The sequence below is a fragment of the Dendropsophus ebraccatus genome, chromosome 14 (genome assembly GCF_027789765.1).
Source record: "Dendropsophus ebraccatus isolate aDenEbr1 chromosome 14, aDenEbr1.pat, whole genome shotgun sequence".
Taxonomy (NCBI): domain Eukaryota; kingdom Metazoa; phylum Chordata; class Amphibia; order Anura; family Hylidae; genus Dendropsophus; species Dendropsophus ebraccatus.
In genome coordinates this window covers 11,963,113-11,982,952 of record NC_091467.1, presented here as the reverse complement: position 1 = coordinate 11,982,952, position 19,840 = coordinate 11,963,113, and the positions used below count along the sequence as shown (strand labels likewise).

At 45.9% G+C, this 19,840-nt stretch overlaps 1 protein-coding gene across 4 annotated transcripts in view; it reads right to left on the bottom strand.

Moving 5' to 3' along the window:
* The window catches only part of RALGAPB (Ral GTPase activating protein non-catalytic subunit beta), a 59,967-nt gene that overhangs the window by 13,682 nt on the left and 26,445 nt on the right, over window positions 1–19,840 (bottom strand). For 2 of the 4 annotated variants that reach the window (XM_069953926.1, XM_069953928.1), the window contains 12 exons: window positions 16,468–16,669; window positions 15,579–15,746; window positions 14,023–14,137; window positions 13,801–13,945; window positions 12,807–12,871; window positions 10,860–10,986; window positions 6,749–6,882; window positions 4,816–4,998; window positions 3,059–3,213; window positions 1,848–2,035; window positions 1,235–1,341; window positions 216–368 (listed from right to left, as the gene is read on the bottom strand). In XM_069953926.1, coding sequence (XP_069810027.1) covers window positions 216–368; window positions 1,235–1,341; window positions 1,848–2,035; window positions 3,059–3,213; window positions 4,816–4,998; window positions 6,749–6,882; window positions 10,860–10,986; window positions 12,807–12,871; window positions 13,801–13,945; window positions 14,023–14,137; window positions 15,579–15,746; window positions 16,468–16,669 — 1,742 coding nt within the window. The remainder of the gene's footprint in view (window positions 1–215; window positions 369–1,234; window positions 1,342–1,847; window positions 2,036–3,058; window positions 3,214–4,815; window positions 4,999–6,748; window positions 6,883–10,859; window positions 10,987–12,806; window positions 12,872–13,800; window positions 13,946–14,022; window positions 14,138–15,578; window positions 15,747–16,467; window positions 16,670–19,840) is intronic. The other 2 variants (XM_069953927.1, XM_069953929.1) reach the window with 1 other exon arrangement.

Genomic DNA, 19,840 nt, shown 5'->3' with positions numbered 1-19,840 from the left:
ACTACCCCTTTAATATGAGAGAGAGAGAGAGAGAGAGAGAGAGAGAGAGAGAGAGAGAGAGAGAGAGAGAGATGAGACTCCTGAGATCAGTTGATTGATGGCCCCCACAGAATTCTATAAACTCCCAACCACTGACCTTGGTACAAGCCCTGAAAGAGAGGAGTCTCTGCACTTTAGCTGTCGCACATTACAGATCTTCAGAGAAACGGCCTTACCTCTTCTGTAACAATTTCATGCAGGTCAGGAATACTAAGATCGGCCTTGACAAAAGGAATCTTATCCACCTCTTCGGGAAATGGACGATGCTTTACATTGTATTTAATTCCCACATCGTTCTTAGGCTCGGGCCTGGCTTCAGGAATGAACATCTGTAAACAGAAGGCAAAGCTGAACAACCTGGTGGCTACATCATAATTTATAGTGCAGATTACCATCCCTTTTTATTTAAAGGGGTTATCCAGGGGAAAAAAAAAAAAGTTTCTTTCAAATTAACTGATGTCAAAGTTATACAGATTTTTAAATTACTTCTATTTAAAAATCTTCAGTCTTTCAGTACTTATCAGCTGCTGTATGTCCTGCAGGAAGTGGTGTATTCTTTCCAGTCTGACACAGTGCTCTCTGCTGCCATCTCTGTCCATGCCAGGAACTGCCCAGAGCAGGAGAGGTTTTCTATGGAAATCTACTCCTTCTCTGGACAGTTCCTGACATGGACAGAGGTGGCAGCAGAGAGCACTGTGACAGACCGGAAAGAATACACCACTTCCTGCAGGACATAAAGCAGCTGATAAGTACTGGAAGACTGGAGATTTTTAAATAGAAGTAATTTACAAATCTGTATAACTTTCTGAAAGCAATTGATTTGAAAGAAAAAAAAAAATGTTGGCGTACCCCTTTAAGCCAAGGGTAGAATAGGTAATCACAACATATGATTGTCAACTAACTTTTACCCCTAAGCTAGCCTTGCACATTATATAAGGTTAGGCTGCAGTTACAGATTTCAGCAGGACTGCTCGGCCATCTAATCTGCATGGTGGACTCTTCCCTCAATAACAGATGTGTAGGTAGAGACAGATTGGGTATGTTATATTTCCACTGCCCTATCCTTTCATTCTTGGGTGAGTGTCTAGAAGCTTTGTAACCTTTTTCCACTGAGGACACATACGCGCCTGGCTGACTATTATACAGCATTGTGGACTAAGATTGCAATTTCTATACATGGTTTACAAATACTCACTCTCTGATTGGCTCTTGCTGCTCGTGGTAGGTGGCAGAGCTGCATGGCCCAAGCATGGCGGCCTGACATGCCTCTGATCAGTACAGTGATGGACGGACTCGGATTGCCTAGAGAGTAGAAGAAGTTTCATGTCAATATCAGTTGCCGACCTGTCAGCTCAACTCTCGCTCCCCCCCCCCTCCCGCTGCCTAAGTGGGAGGGGCTTAAATTGTTCAGGCTGCCCATTAAAGTCCACGGCAGACTGCTGACACCGCTCATATTACATGGCACAATACTGAGAGGGAGGTGAGTGCCGACCTGTCAGCTCAACTCTCGCTCCCCCCTCCCGCTGCCTAAGTGGGAGGGGCTTAAATTGTTCAGGCTGCCCATTAAAGTCCACGGCAGACTGCTGACACCGCTCATATTACATGGAGTGACATGCAGCAGACCCCTGCTGACATGACTAGGCTCTTTCACTATATAAAAGACCACGATCAGCCAACACTGTGCATGTCGGCCTTTTAACATGTCCTATTACACCAAATGATTATCGTCAAGAACGGGCAAGTAAGGCTGATAATCATTTTGTGTAATAGGGCCTTTAACCATACCAATAACACAATAAAACCCTTACTCTGCTCATTCCCCAGCGGCTGCTCCAGCATGGCCAGTATAACGCTGTTATCGAGCACAAAGTATCGGAAGCTGTGCTTGCCGACGGTAGGCAATCGGGAGTAAGTGATCAGTGTTGTCTCATTCACTAGACTGCATGGTGAAGCAGGGCCGCTCGGCGGTGGGAATGCCCCAACGAGCTGCATAATACTGGAATAAAAAACAAACAAAAAAGCCATTGTGAATATCTGGTACTTATCTTACAGATCAATCCAAAAGCGGTAAGCCACATCCATATGAAAGAAGAAGTTAAAAAAAAAAAAAAAAAAAAAGTTGCATGCATGATAAGACTACACAGGTGTTTGTAGTCTGTTACCATGGAAACTGCCGTAGTTTTATTTTTTTGCAGAAATCAATAGTACAGACGATTTTAAGAAACTTTGTAATTGGGTTTATTAGGCAAATATAACATTATCTGCATTAAAAAACCTTTCCCCAGGTCCCCCCCACCTCCTCTCTCTCATCCACTGCTCATTATAAGGAAATCTCAGCTTTTTTTTACATCAGTCGAGCCCTGTGTAACCTATGGAGAAGGGAGGGGGGGAGGAGAGAGATTACTGGCAGCAGAGAGCAGAGAACAAAGGATTACACAGTGGGACCTGTGTGAAAGCCGGTATTCAGAGGTCGGTGTTGACTGTCAAAGGAGATAGCCCGGAGATGTAGCTGTAAATTAACTCTTTGTTGTCCTATTTTGGTGCCTGATCTCCCTCCACCCCTCCCCTCTCCATAAGAGAACCATGAAGACAGGGGGGAGAGCTTCAAACTGCTTTTTCATGATAAAAATGCATTTTTCGGCTAATAAACCCAATTTTCTTAAAAATGCCTGTACTGTTGATTTGTTGAAAAAAAAATTTTTTATGACAGTGACACTTTAACATAAAAGATATACAAAGTTTTACACTTTTCCCTTTAGGGGCACTAGAACACCAATAATACATGGCGATGGCAGGATGAGCTGTGCCGAATAAAAAAAATCTTCCATCTGGAATAGTATTTAGCTGTTGTGATATCATTAATTTTAGCCGTGCGCTGTCAGGTGGAATATCACATTATTCTGGCTGGTACGAGATTATCATTATCTAGTCTATGATGGGAATTTGATTTAGGTGTAATGATAGAAGACATCGGCTTTGGGCCTGTGCTCAGCAGTGGATTATGAGCAGGATTCATTACCAGGTTAATGTGGCTTCTGCGGCATCCTTCACCCTCATAGAGGCCGGGTTGTGCTCTTTGTCCGCTTTAAAACGCACTTCTTGCTGCTCTGGGTTTTTGGATTTGCTGCCAGATATTCCCAGCTCCACAATCTCAAGCACCTCTTTTAGGCAGTCCTGGAAAGAATATACACATGGTTACAGACAGAAGTTGGTGATTATGCATGTGATCAAACCACAGTGCAGGACAGGTGATGCCAATCAGCGCTGCACTGTATTGGGTGTTAAAGGGGTACATCAGCAATTGTTTTCTTTCAAATCAACTGTTGTAAAGTTATATAGAATTGTAGATTTCTTCTATTTAAAAGTCTCCAGTCTTCCAGTACTTATCAGCTGCTGTATGTCCTGCAGGAAGTGGTGAATTCTTTCCAGGCTGGAGAGCAAGAGAGGTTTTCTTTTCAATCTTTATTTATTGAAGTTTTTTTTAGTTTTTACAACAATACTTTAGGGAATACAGAGAGAAAAGAGGGGAGGGGAAAGGGATTGGGACCCCATTATAAATTCAGTTCAAAACTGTACATGCTATAATACATAATGTACATGTAAGTTACAGAGTCATAACAGTCTTTTTAGATATAAAATATAGAGAGGGTCTTAGGCGAGAGGGAGGGAGGGAGAGTTGTATAGGAAACAGAGGAGAAGAGAGGGAAGTGGGGGGGGGGGGGGGGGAGGGAGAGAGGGAAGTGAGGGGGGGTGGGGGGAGGGAGAGGGGGAAGGGAGAGGGAGTCCTGCGTCCCACCATATCAAAGACTCAAGAACAAATGTAAATGTAAAAGTAAAATATCCATATACAGATATGTATTGTATATTATAAAACATACTACCTAGGATTGGTTATGTTTCAATAGAGCTATCCAAGGACCCCACACCCCACAGGCATCATGTGAGAAGTTCTGCCAACTAATAATTTCCTCCAGCCTCCGGGCATCCTCCACCCTTTCAATCCAATGAGATATTGATGGGGGGGGGGGTCGGTAGACCTCCAATGGAGTGGGATAAGCATTTTGGCTACAGCCACCAAGTGGGTAATAAGAGAACGTTTATTCGGACAGAGAGAAGGGGTTGGCGCCCATAAGAGTACATATGGGATAGTGAACCTAGCAGGAGAGGTTTTCTATGAGGATTTGCTGCTGCTCTGAACAGTTCCTGACATGGACAGAGGTGGCAGCAGAGAGCACTGTGTCAGACTGGAAAGAATACACCACTTCCTGCAGGACATACAGTAGCTGATAAGTATTGGAAGACTTCTGACTACACAACCTGTTTTTTAGGAAACACACAGACCCATTTTTTCATCTTCACACCTTTATAGTAAAGGTCCCCCATACACTTTACTGTTGGCTGAATCCACCTCATGCAGCTGGCTCGGTCATAATTACAAAGTGTATGGATCTCTCCTGTCAGTGGAAATAGGGGTCAAGTGTGATGGACAAACCACCATTAGACCCCTTTGTTCTGGGAGAGATAAATTGCAGCCAGAGCTAAACCCTCCCCTCCCTATAGAGCAGGGATGAGGAACCTTCGGCCCTCCAGCTGTTACAAAACTACAACTCTCATCATGCCTGGACATTGTAGTTTTGCAGCCGCTGGGGGGCCGAAGGTTTCTCATCCCTGCTATAAAGAATGGAGGATTGCTTGGCCTTGCTGAACGTTCCTGTGTATGGGGAAGGACATTATGGATAACTGAGATGATCTATAGGAGAAAGTGTTATATGTCACCTTTTCGTTTAGCATATCTGGATGCTCAGTGAGCCAGACGCACAGGCACTGGAAGGCAGCGACAATCATGGAGTGCAGGTCTCTGGAGTGGTGCGGAGCCGGGCGGGAGCACTGGTACACAATATATGTACACACAGAACTCACAGCCCTCTTCCTGTCTGAGGAGTCAATGCCGACCTTTACCTGGCAGAAAGAAGAAGGCATATGTTAGGGCCCTATTCCACGGGACGATTATTGTGTCACAGCTATTGAAGCTGGTCAGGAGTTAGGGCCCTATTCCACCGGACCATTATCGTTCGCATAATTGTTAACAATTAACGATCTCAAATGACCGCTATAGCAAAAGACCTGAAAACGTTCACTCATTTCCATGGAACGATAATCGTTACTTATGATCGTATTTGCGATCGTTTTTTCTTGGCTATTGCGTTCGTATCTACTGCGAACGACGTCTTATTCCATGCGAACGAGCAACGATTAAAATAGGTCCAGGTCTTATAAAGCGATCACAGATTTATCGTTCGGTCGTTAATCGTTAACTGCATTTCAAGCGAACGATTATCGTTTAGATTCAAACGATTTAACGATAATCTGAACGATAATCGTCCGGTGGAATAGGGCCCTAAGGCTGAGTCTGATCAGCTTTGCCTATTACAGGCATATTGTATAGCAGTGCAGATCAGCACTGCAATGCGATATGCCTGTAAACAGGCAATTGTACAGTAAAGTCCCCATGGTGGGAAAATGAAATTGTTAAAAAAAAAAACACATAAAAAATATCAATAAATAAAAAATAAAAAATCACCTATAATCCCCATAGCCCCCAATACAATAATAAATGTTGAAAAAAAAATTTAAAATAAAAAATACACACATTTAGTATCACCGCGTGCGTAATGACGCTGGCAATAAATTTATTACATAATTAAACCTATATGGTGACCACAGAAAATTAAATGAGAAAAATGCTAATTGTGATTTCTTTCATGAAAAAGTTGCATTTTTCACAAAAATTTTTTTGCATATCGGCCAAAATTTACCACTAACCTAAAGTACAATATGTCACAAAAAAAACTCTCTCAGAATCAGAAAGAAAAGTTATAGAATCACGTAGCTATAACCGCATAGAGTGAGACAGGTTTGGTCCTGAAGGCCAAAATCAGTCCAGTCCTGAAGGGGTTAAAGGAGCTGTGCCATCTTGTACTGTTAATTCCTTTAACCCACAGGGGTCAGTTAGTCATTCTTGAAGCTGCTCTGTCCTGTCACCGACGCCAGGACAAGGGGAGTGCGGCCACAAGAGGGGAAGAGAAGATGAGACGCTGGACCCAGGTGAGTATAAGTTTTTATTTTTTATGGTATATGCTATATGGGAGGGGGAGCACGGGGGGGGGGGTTATATAACTGGGGTAGCACACAGCAGGGGTGCTACATACTACTGGGGGAGCGCACAGGGGGGCTATATATTACTGGGGGGGCTATATACTACTGGGGGAGCCCACAGGGGACCTATATACTACTGGGGGAGAGCACAGGGGGGGGGGGGCTATATACTACTGGGGGAGCACATGGGGGGCTTATATGCTTCTGGGGGAGCACACAGGGGTCTATACACTACTGGGGGAGCGCAACACGTTTACTAATGATGTTCAGCTTGGACCTTCACCCGACAATAGACCCCGGTAAGTGGACCTTCACTAAAAGTTGTTGAGTACCCCTGCTATAGCCTATCCCAGAGGTATACAACCTTCAAAAACAATAGAACTAGACTATATAGGAAGCATATCCCACATAAGTACTTCTGGTAGATGGATTATATTCTCATATAATCAAACTAACATCTAAGATAATGTCCAATACACTGAAAAACTGAATGTTCTTACATGCACCCAGATTACTCCTTACATTAGAAGATAGAAGACGTAGATGTACTGACCTTGGCGAGCCCAGACAGTAGCTCCAGGGCAGCCAGCGAGATGCTCATGTCTGGCCTCCACTGCGAGTTGAGTCTCTGAGTCACCAAGTGGATGCTGCGCATGAGCAGACCGGCCGCTGTATCTGTATGAAGAGCTAGGATGTAACCGCAGAACCAATGCAAAGCGGGGGAGGGAAAACAACCGCTCATTAGTAACGGGAAGCGGACAGCCCAGGAGCAGGGCGCAGCCACAGGACACAAAGACAAGTAACACTGGGCGCCAATAGTAGCTCCACTCCCTTATATGATCATTACGTGGCACGCACACACATACAAGTGTTAATATAATCAGTCCACAGTCAGGTCAGAGGTCATGTTAATTCACAGCGCAAAGAACTAAACAGGTGAGAACGTAATGTTAATCCTACAAAGCGTCAATGTAACGCCTTACAGTTTATCACCTGGCTAAAGGGCCACTCTGGAGGAAAATTAAATAAAATCACCCGGCGTCAGAAAGTTTTATAGATGCCCAATTTACTTTTATTTAAAAACTTACAGTACTTATCAGCAGCTGTATGTCCTAAAGGAAGTGGTGTATTCCTTCCAGTCTGACACAGTGCTCTCTGCTGCCATCTTTGTCCATGTCAGGAACTGTGCAGTTTGATGGGGATTTGCTACTGCTCTGGACAGTTCCTGACATGGACAGAGGTGGCAGCAAAGAGCATTGTGTCAGACTGGAAAGAATACATCACTTCCTGCAGGACATACAGCAGATGATAAGTACTGGTAGACATGAGATTTTTTAAATAGAAGTAAGTTACAAATCAATATAACTTTCAGAAACCAGTTAATTTTTTTTAACCAGTTCCCTCCCTACACTCTCTGCAGGGTTGCCAGACATACACCGATAAGTAGGAAGCCTTATGGTTGTGCACACAGCACTCGATGAACACTGCGTATATAGTCATCAGGATGGCAGGGACTGTAATAACCCATTCTGGCTTCCATTTGGGGTGGTTCTATAAGGATATTCGGGAACGCCCCTGCAGAGCCATGTGTGGACCGCCCAGGTCTATGGCTGTCACTGCATCATCTTACATCGTTCTTTGCTTTGCTGTCAATTAACATTAGCATGTTCAATGATGGAGATCCATGCAACATCCATTCCCATAACATACAGGAAGAACCAATGGATTACACAGTGTTGTACATCGTTGACCTGTCATTGTTAGTTGTGAATTTTTATCTGAGAGGTATAGTGCGGATTGGGTGTAATGAGAAGTAAATGGTTTACAATAGAGAGAGCTGGCTGGAGGGGTACCTGGATATCCTAGGGGAAAAACAGTAAAGAGAACCAGGGTTATTTAATCCTTTCAGGGTTTCCCTAATGTCAGCAATAACCAATAAGAACCCTTTAAATCCCTTGGTCATGTATTAAAGAGAACTTGTAATAATACCTCGGGATAGGCCATCGATAGCCGACCATAGGGACAGAGCCATACTGTTTGCAGCTCTATCCCATTCAAGAGACTGAGCTGCTGCTCTTGCTGGAGTGTGACGGTCCAATCAATCGTCAGGGTGTCAGCAGTCTGACGGCCTATCCCAATGAGCAGTCATTTATAGTGTCTCAGAATCCCTCTAAATAGAGGCACCTAGAAGATGCAAATAGGCACTAAAACAATTATACTTAAAGTGTAACTTGCTGCAGGGGTGTGCATATATCAGTACTGTCAGTTTCCAATAGCCTGATTCACAAGCTGTATGCAGGTACCATTAGGCCGCATTCTGCACGGAACACGGACGTGGAATGCATGTAACAGACTTCTCCCCTGTGATAAGATGCTGGGAGCGGGGGAACTGTACAGATATGAGCCGTGTGACTGATTCATTACAGCGCCGCGCATATGCATACAGTTCCCCCGCTCCCAGCATCTTATCACAGATGCTGCCCGGGCGGGGGGAGAAGTCCGGTACATGCATTTCACATACGTGTGTGAATGCAGGCTTACACTATAGATCCCAAAAAATAAATAAAAAATTATATATATATATATATATATATATATATATATATATATATATATATATATATATATATATATATGTGTTTATCTGCAGGGAACAGTATCACAGAGGCAGGTGAGACACTGCCCTGCCCTACTCTGAGACCTGCCGCTTCCGCCTTCTCCGAGTAGGTGATGGAGGGATGATGGAGGGCTGGTCTCAGGTGATGGAGGGATAATGGAGGGCTGGTCTCAGGTAATGGAGGGCTGGTCTCAGGTGATGGAGGGATAATGGAGGGCTGGTCTCAGGTGATGGAGGGCTGGTCTCAGACAGATCCCCACAATTCAAGATTTTTTTTTTTTTGCGCTAACATGCTGCATTAGATCCACAAAGTAAAGGTAACTATGTAAAGCTTGTGAAATAGGTTACTGGAAAGTGACAGCACTGATATATGCACATCACTGGTGTCCATTCCCCTTAAAAGTGCCAAGGTCTGTTAAATGGGTACTTTTTTTTCCAGATCAACTGGTGTCAGAGAGTTATATAGATATGTAATGTACTTCTATTTAAAAAGCTCCAGTCTTCCAGTACTTGTCAGCTGCTGTATGTCCTGCAGGAAGTGGTGTATTATTTTCAGTCTGACAGTGCTCTCTGCTGCCACCTCTGTCCGTGTCAGGAACTGTCCAAAACAGTAGCAAATCCCTATAGAAAACCTCTACTGCTCTGGACAGAGGTGGCAGATGAGAGCGCTGTGTCAGACAGGAAAGAATACACCACTTCCTGCAGGACATACAGCAGCTGACAAGTACTGGAAGACTGGAGATTTTTTTTACATAGAAGTAAATTACAAATCTCTGTCATTTTCTGGCACCAGTTGATTTGAAAGAAAACAAAGGTGCTGAGGTCGGTTAATGGTTTTCATCCACGCAATTCTGATAGTGGGGCTGTCCAGCAACTCAAAGACTAACTAATGGGGCTGTATGCACTCATTTAACCCTTTGCGACCAGCTAATAAATGCCTGGTTTGAACGTGAACCTGCCTTATTGCAGGTGTGACTACACGTAGGGGATGGCTAGTGACAGGCAGGGAAAATAAAGCAACTCTACATAGGCATTATGCTATAGATGCCACACAAAAGGCTAAAGTCAGTAACTCATGACAGGTGCTAGCTGTGGTCACAGTACATGACAAGTACTCCTAAGCATATGCTTACCATGGAGCAAAGAACCAATTTACAGACGGGACATCAAACAAAGCGTATACACAGCACTGGAAGCAACACATGACAATGCACACATGCCACATTACTGCCAATGGAGGCCTAAGATCATGCAAACCCCAGGCTTCCCTCAGTTCTGTGCTGACAGGTATAAAGGTAACTAGGGTCGGGAGTTAAAGGTAAAACTAAAAGGTTAATGATCTTCTCTCATTTAATCAGAATGTAAAAGAAAACACAATTGCTTTCTTCCACAAACAGCGCCACATCCTTCCACTGGTTGTGACTAGAATTACAGGTCAGCATCTTTAAAGGGGTACTCTGGATTTTTTTTTTCTTTCAAATCAACTGGTGTCAGAAAGTTATAAAAGATTTGTTAATGACTTTTATTTAAAAATCTCAAGTCTTCCAGTACTTATTGGCTGCTGTACGTGCTGCAGGAAGTGGTGTATTATTTCAGTCTGACACAGTGCTCTCTGCTGCCACCTCTGTCCATGGGATTTGCTACTGCTCTGGACAGTTCCTGACATGGACAGAGGTGGCAGCAGAGAGCACCGTGTCAGATTGGAAAGAATACACCACTTCCTGTAGGACATACAGTAGCTAATAAGTACTGGAAGACTGGAGATTTTTTAATGGAAGTAAATTACAAATCTCTATAACTTTCCGACACCGGTTGATTTGAAAGAAATGTGGAGTGCCCCTTTAAAGTGAATAAAGCTGAGCTGCAATACCAGGGACAGATGTTGCTCTGCCTTTGTAGTTTCCCAGTTCAGTACAACCCCTTCATATACTAGGTAATTACTATTACTTAAAGTGGAAATGCAGATGCTGCAACTGCAAGTCATGCTATTTGCTGTCTGCAGAACATGTGCGGTCATGCTGTTACACTGGGGCTTGTCTCTTCTTACCGTAGTCCCGCAGCAGTGCCTGAGCCGGCCTCTCACTGTCCGGAGTAGTGGGCTCAGTGCTGCCTCCGCTGGCCGTGCTGATGCCACTGTTTGTTCGGCTGTGACTCTTCATCACGTTATTCTCAATCTACATTGTACACAGAGTTATAGACACAATTGTATAGAATTAAACAAACACTTTTCAATATATCTCAGTAAAAGTTAGATACAGGTCAAAGTGGTATCCAAGCTGGTGAATGTATCACCTATCCACCGGATAGATGACAAATAGTAGATATGTAGAGATTGGAGCCTGACTGATCACCAGAAAGGACACTGCCGCCCATTCACCCCATCTGCAAGACCCGGATGAGCTCAGGCGCTCCATTTAAAGGAGGGACGGCGAATCTTTGGCTCTCCAGCTGTTGGAAAACTACAACTCCCGTCATGCCTGGACAGCTAGAGACTGTCCATGCATGATGGGAATTGTAGTTTTGCAACAGCCGGAGAGCCAAAAGGTTCACAATATCCGATTAAAAGGGAATGTACCATCAGGTACATCGCCTTGAGGTTTTTACATGAATGGATCGGCGCTGACGCAGGGATGCCAGCAGCGTGGTCCTTTTTTCTGAAATCGCTGCCTGGTTCCTGCAAACGGTGCCGGTCTATTCCCAGGTGCTGGCCCGGCACGAAGCAGTGGGGGCAGGCCCACCGGCCAGCAGTGTGACAAAACCCCCTCCCCTCTGTGATGCGGCTCCATTGATTCTAACGGAGTTGCTTTACAGAGAGGAGGGGAGATTGTCACACTGCTGGGCGTTCGGGAATAGACTGGCACCATGCGCAGGAACCGGAAGGCGGTTCAAAAAGAGGACCATGGCACCGGAATCCCCGCTCCAGCGCCGATCCATTCATGTAACAACCCCAAAGCCATGTAAACTAATGGTACATTCACTTTAAATGTCAAAGCATCTGAATAAAGAGGATAGGCCCAAGGCTGTAGCTGCACTTTTTTCAGGCACTTTTAGCCATACTGGGGAAATAGGAGACTTGTTATGGTGGTCAGTGGGGAGTGGGCTGATCTAGCTTTCTGGTATTAAAGGAGAAGTCCGGCGAAAATTTTTTTTAAAGTATTGTATTGCCCCCCCCCCCCCCCCCCAAAGTTATACAAATCACCAATATACACTTATTACGGAAAATGCTTACAAAGTGCTTTTTTTCCCTGCACTTACTACTGCATCAAGGCTTCACTTCCTGGATAACATGGTGATGTCACGTCCTGGATAACATGGTGATGTCACGTCCTGGATAACATGGTGATGTCACGTCCTGGATAACATGGTGATGTCACGTCCTGGATAACATGGTGATGTCACGTCCTGGATAACATGGTGATGTCACGTCCTGGATAACATGGTGATGTCACGTCCTGGATAACATGGTGATGTCACGTCCTGGATAACATGGTGATGTCACGTCCTGGATAACATGGTGATGTCACAACCCGACTCCTAGAACTTTGTGGGCTATGGTTGCTGGAAAGGGTGATGATGGCAGTGCCCTGTGTCCCTCAGTGTCCACCTGCCATCATCCTCTCCAGCAGCCACAGCCCGCACAGCTCTGGGAGTCGGGTCGTGACATCACCATGTTATCCAGGAAGTGACATCACCATGTTATCCAGGAAGTGAAATCACCATTTTATTCAGGAAGTGAAGCCTTGATGCAGTAGTAAGTGCAGGGAAAAAGCACTTTATAAGCATTTCCTGTTACAAGTGTATATTGGTGATTTGTATAACTTTTAGGGGGCAATATAATACTAAAATAAAAAATTATGCTGGACATCTCCTTTAATAATAGTAAAAGAGCATTGCATTGACGATTGGGACAAAAACCAAATCCTGTAAGCATGTTTAGTCTGCTTTATACACTCCACGTTACAATCTAAAAAGGATGTAACTAAAGCAATCTTACCGTCTCCACCTGGTTTCCCGTAGCTTCTAAAAACGCAGAGTCTTGGACAATGTTAAGCATTGCACCTGAAACACAAACGTCACCTATTTGTAGATCTGTGCCTATGTGCAGTATGGAAACTTAACTGTATGCTCTGAATTAACTAGAGCAGGGGTAGGAAACCTTGGCTCCTCAGCTGGTGCAAAACTACAACTCCCATTATGCTAAAGCTTTGGCATGATGGGAGTTGTAGTTTTGCAACAGCTGGAGAGCCCTACCCTGTTCCCTACCCTGGAATTCGAGGACTGTCCAGAATTTCTTCCAAAAGCAATGATGTGAATGGGGCTGGGCTGCTATACCATACAACCTGGGGACAGGTGTTAAACTACTTCTTCTAATCCCTTACCTAGATGGTAAAGTCAGTATCTGACAGCTGCAGATCCCTGTGGTCACTAAATGGTAGATTATATGGCTAGCAGCTAATATCCAGAGTAACCACCGTGCGCAGTACAGACCAGCAGATAGGCTGGGAGCGGCTCAATAAGGTCCTGGTAAGTGTCACAGGTATCTGGAGCCATGGTGACTGCAGGGCATCCCACACCTGGAGGGTGACAGTCCACCCTCATGCACTTTTGTAGCAGATGTTCACTTCACATCTATGGCATGTGGCAATGTTCCCCTGAACCAGAGCGCTCTGCATTTGACTTCCAGTGGCTGAAGAAGTTGGATGCAGCTCTAGGGAGTCCTGGAAAACATGGATACAGCCATAGGCCGGCAACTAACTTCTCCAGTCGCTGGGGTCAAATGCTGACTGTTCGGATGAAAGTTGCTGAACCAGAATTTTCGGCAACTTTGCTCATTAATAGTTAGGATTCAGTTTCTTATATCTAGTAAACAAAGAACCACTATATACCTACAGTCATGAAGAATGGTTTTCCGCTCAAATGTTTTACCCAAAATAAGAATGTACAAAATTTTCTACGTTGAGAAAAAACAAACAAAAAAAACCACCTACCTAGAATCATCTGTGTGTTGTTGGGATCGGTCTCCGTCTGTAACGCTCTAATGAGGATATTAACAAGTCTCAGTTTCAGCGACAGGAAGGTAACCGGCTTGTCGCTGCCAGTGTCGTCATTGCTAAACTTTCCTTCCAATAAGACCTGGAGACGGGAGGGGAAACGTTAATCATGCAGAATCATGCAGTGGATAGACGTGAGCAAAGACCGAAATACTCCACCTCTGACTTTACAAGTCCAAAGTGGTGCGGCAAAGGCAGCAGTGAGAGCAGGATATGGATGCTGGACCTTCTCAGCTCGGTGGGGTTTACATAGCTCTTGAACTTGGACAGCTCCCTGCAATACAAAACATGCAACAATCCAATGCAGAGAGTGTAAAAAAGTTAGATTTATCAAATAAGGCAATGTGAGAGCTCTACAGCAGGGATGGCAACCACTCCCGGGACCTTCTACGCTCTATGGCTGGTCATGGGCAAGTTATAAGCATAATATAGATGCATTTGTGTCCATGTTAGGGCCATAAGTCCCGGCCTATAAACAGGTCTGATGACCTGGAAACGAGTATGAAACCAGCCAAGGATTTCCCCCTATCATGACATATTGAGGGATTATCCTTTACACTGTGTACCATAGAGAGGAGCTTCTCTGCCTGGGTAAATAATGAAGACAACCTCAGACTCAGAATTGCAATAGCTAATCTGCTGATCAATGAGAACCCTAGAGGGTTCAAGGGCTTTACTAACCTTGAAGGCCTACCCTAACCCTAGACCTTAAATATTAAGATGGATTTTTACCCCTTAAAGAGGTCTCCCGGGAAAATGAGGAGGTGTAGTATAACAATGAAGGATGGCATACTTACCTCCACTCAGCCCTGCAGCTGTCAGATCTTCCAATCTGCGCATTTGGGTTGTTCCTCCTCCTGATGTCCCGCTCCCCGCTCAGCCAGTCACAAAGCTGAACAGAGGAGGGGGACCTTACGCCGGTAAGAATAGGGCAGCAAAGCAGACCAGAAGATCTGAGAGCTGGGAGAGGTAAGTATGCAGTCATTGACTGTTTTAAAGGGATACCTCGGGCGGGAGGCCTTTTTTCAGTATCGCCGAGCAAGGGGTTGATGGAAGCAATGACGTCCCCTTACCTCCCTAGCTGCAGCGATGAGGCCCGCTTCACGCTGCTCCGGTCCTCAGCCGCTTCCTGCTCTGAGATGGAGCTTGAGATGTGACGTCTCAGGCCTGCTCAGCCATTCAGCAGCAGAGGCAGCACCCTGCTACAGCTGCTGAATGGCTGACCTCACATCTCAGGGCTTGTCTGAGACCAAGAAGTGGTGGGAGACCAGGGGAGCGGAGGAGCACAATGCGGGCCCCAGCGCTGTAGGCAGGGAGGGAAGTGCTTTCAACCACACCCTCCCGCTGAAAAAAAAAAAAAAGACGACCTGCCCGGAATACCCCTTTAAGTTAGATTATTAATATCAGATTTTTGACGTCTGAATCCCAGTCGGCTGACTAAAGGGGCCACAGATCTTCATTGTTTATCAATCACAGAGCCATACATTCTCTAGGAGCATTGCCAGGTACCAGGTTCGCTCACTAGGAGTAGTAGGGGGGTGTCTGGTAAACAATGAAAAGGCTGCAGTGCCCTTCATCCAGGTGATAGGCGGGGGTCTCATAAGTTATCCGATAATGACGGTCCAGCTCTGATCAGCTCTACACATTATATACATATAGAATTTGAGCATTTGAAAAAAAAATAAAAAAATTTAAAAGGTCCTAAAAAAACAAACCTGTCTGGTAAAATAATTTCCAGCGCGGAAATGAAATACGGAACCACCACATTAATCCCTTTCAGATCACAGCAGAAGAGCGGAGGAGAGTTCAGGATGATGCTGGCAAGAACTGGATGGCAGATGAAGTCGCCTATCTGTAAACCTTGGACAAGAACCATATAAAACCTAAAAAAAAAAAAAAGAACAAAAACTTGATAAACCATCAGGCTGATGAATCAAAGTCTCATCATTTCTAAAGTGTCCACAGAAAACCAGACCGGTTTATTTTCCTTAAAGGGGTACTCCGGAGGGGGGGGGGGGGGGGGGGTCGCACTTTTTTGATGGACCGGGGAGATGGTGGCTGAGGAAAAAGACGTCCACTCACCTCCCCGTTTCCAGAGGTGGGTCCCGCGGCGCTCTGGTCCCCGGCCGCTTCCTGGTGTCTGACGCCGCCCGAGACGCTACGTCTCAGGTCCGCTCAGCCACTCAGTGAAGCAGGCGGGATCTGTGTCAAGTCCGCTCAGATCCCGCCTCCTTCACTGAAAGGCTGAGCGGACCTGAGACGTAGCGTCTCGGGCGGCGTCAGACACCAGGAAGCGGCCGGGAACAGGAACGCCGCGGGAATCAACCGGGGAGGTGAGTGGACGTCTTTTTCCTCAGCCACCCCCTCCCCGATCCCATCAAAAAAGTGCCCCCCCCCCCAAGTACCCCTTTAAAAACAAAACAAGACAAAAAACTACTGTCTTACAAAAATAGCGGCACCAGCGCCAATTCGACTCCATTCGCTTCAATGGAGCTGAGCCGCAAGCCCCACACCCAAACTGACAGGAATGTGCTTGTTCTGGAACACTTCGCAGCTTTTTTAGGCTGTTTTATGTGTTAAAAAAAGACTACTACAGCATATTACCTGGAGAGATAGGCCGATAATATTTCCTCCCCAGTCTTCTTGCTGCAGAAAATCCTACACAGGGTCCCACAAGCTTCGGCCCGTCCTGCCTCATAGTTTTCCGGGAATTCATTTGCATCAAAGACGGTGCTTGACCCCATAGTGTCTGTGGATAACTGGGAACCTTTGCGCCGTAACTCCACAGTGGCCTGGGTGGCTATCGCTGTAGAGAACGAGGAGAGAGTGTCTGATGAACTGCTGCTACATACAGTATACGCTCAGGCTCATGGGAAATAAGGACACAAAGATTCAACAAAATGACGAAATAAGGTTACTACCCCCCAAATAGAAACCACGTATATAGCCATGTACGTATTGTATCTGCCCAAACATACATATAGTCTCAGCTCTATGACTAAACAAAAGGTAAGACAACAAAGAAGCAGTTGTACAGTATCCGACCGAGGCTGCTCACTATGGAGACACTGGGTATATAGACTGGGCTCTAATATGGGAGGCAATGCGCCTGTGCTCTGTCAGGGTTGCTTTCATATAAGGCAGTCAGGTAGGGAGGCTGTCACGGGCTGCCTCTATAATGCGCCGCAGCAATTGCGTGCTGAGATGATGGATCAATGCATTACATAGGAATTGCATTGATCTCTATGAGCAATCAAGGTATGGCTCATGGAATTCCCCAAGGGGGACTACAAACGTGTGTACATTTAAAAAATAAAAATAAAAAAATTAAGCATTAAATAAATCCATCCCATAATAAAAGTGTAAATCCCTCCGCCTTCTACTATTTTTCAAATAAAACGTAAAATGAAAAAATAATAAACATATTTGGTAGCCACTCTCCATTCCAGAGGGGTGGGACTTGAGGAGGGCTGAAGTACTCACAAAGGTACTTCCTTATCTGGACAATTAAAGGACAGCACTTACGCCCCTCTGCTATGCCATGACATGGTGCTGATTTAAGTGCGCTGGGCTAAACAGGCTGGCACAGTGCTGTGGTATAAGTTACACAGTTAAATTCTACAGATAGGAGGAGAGAGGGGTTTCTGATGCACTGGTTCTGCGTAAGGAGAGATGAGAGGGAAGCCTTGATCTACCTTTAAGGGACAGTGTAAATCTTCTGTGGCAGGCAGACCAGCTCACAGACTGCGGGTACACAGCCCAGGCATTCCCTGCAGGAAACCAACAGTGACCACTTAGGTTACGTGCACACTACGGAATGGCCAAGGAAAACCCGTAGTGCATTCTGTAGCTCGCACCCGCTTACAGACTGTGGCGGGCGTGCGCGTCTCTGCCCGTGTCACAGACTCTATTCTATGCACTGCCGGATTCCTTTGTCCGTCCAAAGAATAAACGTGTTCATTCTTTGGACGGACGACGGAATCCACCCATTCATAGAATGGAGGTTGACACGTCATCATTTTAAATATTTTTGCACATACAATCATTTATCAAACGTATCTCCTACTCCTGATATGCTGCTCTTTCCCTCCCATTGTTGACAGCTTGTTCTCTAGGTTACCGACCACCACTATAACTATATATACACATACCAGCCAGACCACTGGTTGTAGAGCAGAGCAGTGATCTGTAGACTACACAACGACATGTCAGCAATGGGAGGGAAAGAGCCGCACCAGGAGGAGGAGACAAGTTTGATAAATGTTTGCATTAGCAAAAATATATAACTTGACGGGTCCACGAACTATAACTATATTGGCTGAGATGGGATTAGCTCTTTAAAGTGACCTGGTCACCAGTGCAGCTTACACATGGGAAAATACCCAATCACAAATAGTAGGGGTTCCCACTGCTGCAGGTACCATGAAGGCAGACCACGCCACTGCTACGGGGCCCGTAGGCAAACACTGGCATCTGGCCCTTCTGAGCACTCACAGATAAATGCTGCGGCGCTTTGACTGAAAGAGCAAGAATCCATTGGCTTTCCGCCTTGCCAGTCTCTCGTGTGGCCGGAGGCAGCACTGCATCGCCAGCCACAAGAGGCTGCTCTCTGTCGCAGCTCCCTGGTACACGAGTGATGTTACATGTGTGCTTCAGAGCTGGGAGTAAGGAGGAGCGCTGGGCCAGGTGAGTACGTGTATGAGGGGGGCGTACAGTTTTACGTTATGGGGCCCCATGAATCCTAGCTAAGTCTCTGCTGTTATCATCTGTTATTGCAGGGAGACAAGAGGGTGACCAATGGGTGTCTGATTCTATTGACACTAGATATCCTCCAACCCAGATATACGGATATAGAATAGGACAGCAAGTAATGCAGACTGTACAGACAAATAGTCAGCATGCAGCACTTATTGCATTAAAAACACCATCCTATAGATTCACCAGACAGAGGAGATGGCATCACTATGATGGGTGGGATGTGACCTCTGGGGTCACCCACAGATTGCTAAAATGAAGAGTACCCAGCACTGTCCCTCTGTCTTAGCTCTCAGTACAGGGGACAGTACTGTACTGTTCTCTCCCCTCAAAAATGCATGTAAGGGCCCTATTACACAGAACGATCAAAAGCCGAATCGGCCCTATCCGGCCGATTATCGCTTCGTGTAATAAACACAACGATCAGCTGATGACAACGATCATCGGCTGATTGTTGATATAGGTTTGAAACTAATTGTCGGGCGCCGATTGCGCATCGCTACGTGTAATAGACGATTTCAAAACTGTATATATTACCTATCCAGGCTGCAGGGCTTCACTTGCACTCTGCTTCTGGCCGGGTCCCGCACGCTGCAGCTTCAGAGCGGCCTGTCTGAGCTGACAGGCCGCTCAGCCAATCACAGGTCGGACCGCCGTGGCCAGTGATCGGCTGAGCGGCCTGTAAGCTGAGACAGGCCGCTCTATAGCTGCAGCGCGCGGGACCTGGGAGAAGCAGAGTGCAAGAGGAGCCCTGCAGCATGGATAGGTAATGTATAGAGTTTAGGCAAGGGCTGCAAGGACATTGGTAACGATGTCCATGCAGCCCTTGTTAAACGATTATCGGGCCGTGTAATAGGCCCAGTAAACGAGCGCCGATCTAGCAGATCGGCACTCGTTTACAGTTAATATCGGGCCCCCATCGGCCCGTGTAATAGGACCCGCATTGTTGGTGGACCGTGCTGTAGGGACGGGGCTTCACAGCCGTGGTTTCCCATATCTCTGTTTACATTTGTGTCTTAGGCCCTACCCCCTCTGCAGCGTCATCAGAAGAAGCATAGCCCTCACCAACCTAGAGGCATAGCCCCCACCCTCTTAGTGACAGCCGGAGCAAAGGGGGCAGGGCCTATGCCTCTAGGTCCGCACATTCTGATGAAGCTGTGGAGGGGGTGGGGTCTACAACGTTTATGTGGGTGGAGATATGGGGCACCACAGCCGTTAAGCC